Source organism: Myotis davidii, unplaced genomic scaffold, assembly GCF_000327345.1.
Source record: "Myotis davidii unplaced genomic scaffold, ASM32734v1 scaffold1439, whole genome shotgun sequence".
In the NCBI taxonomy this organism is placed as follows: domain Eukaryota; kingdom Metazoa; phylum Chordata; class Mammalia; order Chiroptera; family Vespertilionidae; genus Myotis; species Myotis davidii.
In genome coordinates, this window is record NW_006292342.1 from 1296169 (window position 1) to 1301047 (window position 4879).

The following is a 4879-nucleotide window of genomic DNA, read 5'->3' on the forward strand; positions in this document are numbered from 1 at the left end:
TCCATGATTCCATCATTGATGATTTTATCTCTCCCTCTCCCGTCCTCTTTGAGATCAATAAAAATATATTTTAAAAAATGAAAAAATAAAAATAAAAAAAAGAAAAAGAAAAAAAAAGGAGACAGCGCATTAAAGGGGCTCATGCCTATCGTGGGAACATTGCTCAATAAAAACCATCAGCCCTGACCGGTTTTGGCTCAGATAGAGAGTCGGCCTGCGGACTGGAGGATCTCAGGTTCGATTCCGGTCAAGGGCATGTACCTTGGTTGCGGGCGCATCCCCGGTGGGGAGTGTGCAGGAGGCAGCTGATTGATGTTTCTCTCTCATCGATGTTTCTAGCTCTCTATCCCTCTCCCTTCCTCTCTGTAAAAAACCAATAAAATATTTAAAAACAAAACAAAACAAACAAAAAAAACCATCACTCAGCTGGTTTGATTCCGGTCAGGGCCCATGCCCAGGTTGTGGGCTCGATTCCCCAGTGGGGCTTGTGCAGGATGATTCTCTCTCATCATTGATGTTTCTATCTCCCTAGTCCTTTCTGAAATTAATAAAAGTTAAAAATAAAATAAAAACTTCCTAAGGCATTGAAAACATCTTTTTGTACTAATAAACGCTTTCCTACAATAGGGGACAGCACAGTACATCCAGATAGATGGCTGGATGGATAGATAGATAGATGCATAAAAAACATTTGTAAATTTAAAAAATTGTTTACAAATTAAATATGGCTGCTTTTGATGTACACCACCATAGCTGAGTGCTTTCCAAAGAGAATGTACAGCCCTGGCTGGCTGGCTGGCTCAGTTGGTTGGAGCATCCTCCCCATACACCAAAAGGTTGCAGGTTTGATTTCCGGTCAGGATACATACCTGGGTTGGTTTGATCCCTGGGCCAGACACATACAGGAGGCTTCCAGTCAATGCTTTCTCTCTTATGTTGATGTTTCTCTCTCTCTCCCTTCCTGTCTCTCTAAAAATCTATATAAATATATCCTCAGGTAAGGATTAGATAAAAGTGAACTTATAGTCTACAGAGCTCATAATATCTGGGTATTTTCAGAAAAAAAAAATTGCCACCCCCTGTCCTACATATCATTTAAAGTAACGGTGTGTGGTGCCACTGCATTGCCATGATTTACCTATCCGCTCTCTTACTGGTTGCTTCAGTGATTTTTTAAAAAATATATTTTATTGCCGAAACCGGTGTGGCTCAGTGGATAGAGCGTCGGCCTGCGGACTAAAAGGTCCCAGGTTCGATTCTGGTCAAGGGCATGTACCTGGGTTGCGGGCACATCCCCAGTCGGGGGTGTGCAGGAGGCAGCTGATTGATGTTTCTCTCTCTCTCCCTTCCTCTCTGTAAAAAAATCAATAAAATATATATATTTTATTGATTTTTCACAGAGAGGAAGGGAGAGAGAGAAAAAAATCAATAAAATATATATATTTTATTGATTTTTCACAGAGAGGAAGGGAGAGAGAGAAAAAAATCAATAAAATATATATATTTTATTGATTTTTCACAGAGAGGAAGGGAGAGAGAGAAAAAAATCAATAAAATATATATATTTTATTGATTTTTCACAGAGAGGAAGGGAGAGAGAGAAAAAAATCAATAAAATATATTTAAAAAAAGAGGTCATCATTTGAAAAAATATATATATTTTATTGATTTTTTTACAGAGAGGAAAGGAGCGAGATAGAGAGTCAGAAACATCGATGAGAGAGAAACATCCATCAGCTGCTTCCTGCACACCACCCACTGGGGCTGTGCCCGCAACCAAGGTACATGCCCTTGACCAGAATCGAACCTGGGACCCTTCAGTCCGCAGGCCGACGCTCTATCCACTGAGCCAAACCGGTTAGGGGGCGCTTCAGTGATTTTTGATGCTATGTCCTTAAGAAACATCCTGGTACTGAGGCAAATATGTGGCTTTTCCTTAGGCTGAATATCTAGAAATGGAATTTCTAGGTAAAGGTTTTTACCATATAACCTTTAAGGATTTTTTGTTTTGTTTGTTTTTAAATATAATTTTATGTTTGGTTTCAGAGAGGAAAGGAGAGGGAGAGAGAGAGAGAGAAACATCAATGATGAGAGAGAATCATTGGTCAGCTGCCTCCTGCACACCCCACAACCCGGGCATTATGCCCTGACCGCGAATAGAGCTGTGACCTCTTGGTTCATAGGTGGATGCTCAACCACTGAGCCACACCTGCTGGGCTAACCTTTAAGGTTTTAAATATAAATTGCAAGTGTCCTTCCCCCCTGTTTTCCCCCCCAAAAAATAAAGTTTGTTGCCTAGCAGAAACGTATGAGGATGTTTCTCCCCATCCTCACCGACACGGGGCGCCATCAATGTTTTCATGTTTTTGCTGATCATGTTGTCCCTCCCTGAGGAGAGTTCCTTTTGTAAACAGCGAACAGGCTGCCTTTCCATTTCTGATTCATGCTATAAAGGTGTCTGGCGTGATCCTCATTGTCCTGGGCATCTACGTCAAGTTCAGAGGGGCCGTCCTCACAAAAGTCCTCAGGCCGTCGTCCGTGTACCTGTTCCACGTGAGCTACCTGTGTCTGGTGATGGGCTGCCTCACCACCGTGCTGCTGGGCTTCCCCGTGTGGTACGGCACAACCGAAGAAAGCAGAGAGATCCTCTTGTTTGTAAGTTGGGTCTGCGGGCAAACCCCAAAACTCTCCCTGCACGTACCAATCCTTTACTGTACACACTGCAAATCCCTCCTGCCCATTTGCAGTGTTCATGGTGTCTCATTTGATGGCATCAATACATACATCTCTTCCTTTATGATGTGTCTCACTTACTCGTAGAACTCCTTTCCTACCCAAGGTCATGAATTATACTCTCCTAGGTTTTCTCCCCATGGCCTTCTGGAGTTTAACCATGTGTGTGGTGTGAGGTAGGGATCTGATTTATACTGCCCCCCCTTACTGAGTGGCCCCTCTGGTCCTCCTCTGTCTACATGAGTTTCCATTGTGTTTGCGTCTGTTCTGGGCATGCTGTTCTTTCCATCCCACTAACACAACATGAATAAGTACATGCTCAAGTACATGGGGTATGAACGTTTTGAGCATGACCATGCAGATAGCATGTCCCAGATTTTACATGCTTTATTTTCACACACAGCCTTGGCTAACCATCTCTTTAAAATCCAGCTCCCAGCATCCCCTTTCTCATTTCCCTTAGAATCTTGTTGGAGCGGATTATCCCACTTTATGTTTAATCTGTCTCCAGTGTGTTTGTTTTCCTTCCTCTACGGTGTTGCTACCAGTCTCTGGTTATTTCAATTTGGGGGTTTCAGGGAAATTCTTACTCTAGTTACCTCCTAGAGCACCCTGCCCCCACCCTCCTCCTCCCTGAAGTTCCATCATCTCAATTTCTTTTCTTAATTAGGTTCAGCAAATATTTCTTTTTAAAAAAACCAGTGGGGGATGTGCAGGAGGCAGCTGATCTATGTTTCTCTCTCATTGATGTTTCTAACTCTCTATCTCTCTCCCTTCCTCTCTGTAAAAAATTAATAAAATATATTTAATATATAGAGATAGAGAGTTAGAAACATCGATCAGTTGCCTCCTGCACACCCCCTACTGGGGATGTGCCTGCAACCAAGGTAGATGCCCTTATCTGGAATCAAACCCGGGACCCTTGAGTCCGCAGGCTGACGCTCTATCTACTGAGCCAAACCGGTTAGAGCTCAGCAAATATTTCTTAGCCACATCCTATGCCTACAATATTGCATTTTATCTTTAATGTGATATGGACACTATTTTAACCATAATTTAACTTGGAGGAATCAGAGTCCTCCCTCTCACAACCCCACATCCAACCTGTCTGCAAATCCGACCTGCTTTACCACCAGTCTCTGTCCCCCCAAAGCCTCTGAGACCTCACTCACAAAAGCAAAGTCTTTTTGATGGATTTGGGAGCCACACAAGGTTCTGAGCAGAGGAGGGACTTTGGGACGCAGGCACTCACAGGTGCTGGTGCTCACGGGCGCCCTCTGGTGCCCATGGCGGGGGGGACGGGACAGTGGGGGGCCCCACAGCAGAGGCACTGCGCTGGGCCAGGTGGGAATGGTGCAGGCTAGACCTGGTGGAGTTGTGGGAGGGGTGAGAAAGGGCAGATTGGGGATAGATTCTGAAGATAGAGCCACTGGGACGTGCTGACGTCTGGTTATCTTAGTCACCCAGAGGCAGGGAGAGAGTGACATTGATGTTAATATTAATCCTCATAATCTATTACATGAGCCACTCATCTGGGGTCCTACACCTGCTAAGCCCTGCACCCACATTTACCCCTGTGGGCTGTGGGGACCCCAGGGGTGTATCCACTGCACTTTCCTTCCTCTCTGTATGAGGGCCAGATAAGGCAGGTGACTCAGCCTAAATCATCAAACAGGTCTTTAATAATCTATACTAATAAAAGGGTAATATGCTAATTAGATCAGACATCTTCTGGACAAAGCCACGGTGGCAGGGGCCTAGGCAGAGGTGGTTAGGGGCGATCAGGCCGGCAGGGGAGAGCAGTTAGGGGCAATCAGGCAGGCAGGTAGGCGAACGGTGAGGAGCCAGCAGCCCCAGATTGTGAGAGGGATGTCAACTGTCGGTTTAGGCACAATCCGAGGGGTCCTGGATTGGAGACGGTGCAGGCCAGGCTGAGGGACACCCCCCTGAACATGCACGAATTTCGTGCACTGGGCCTCTAGTAGTAATAATAATAATAGGTACAAATGGAAATGCATGAAAGGAAAGCCAGGAGCTGACCTTACTTCGCTCCCATCTGGCCTCAAGCTCCACAGAATCCACTGAGACCCCTAGAGCTGGTCCCACCGCCATATTGTGCAGACAGGGAAACTGAGACACCGGGGGG

General features: G+C 45.2%; 1 protein-coding gene across 2 annotated transcripts in view; it reads left to right on the forward strand.

The window, feature by feature from the left end:
* Positions 1-4879, forward strand: part of TSPAN16 (tetraspanin 16) — a 17524-nt gene that overhangs the window by 1573 nt on the left and 11072 nt on the right. For both annotated transcript variants that reach the window (XM_006765833.2, XM_015565365.1), the window contains exon 2: positions 2455-2655. In XM_006765833.2, coding sequence (XP_006765896.1) covers positions 2455-2655 — 201 coding nt within the window. The remainder of the gene's footprint in view (positions 1-2454; positions 2656-4879) is intronic.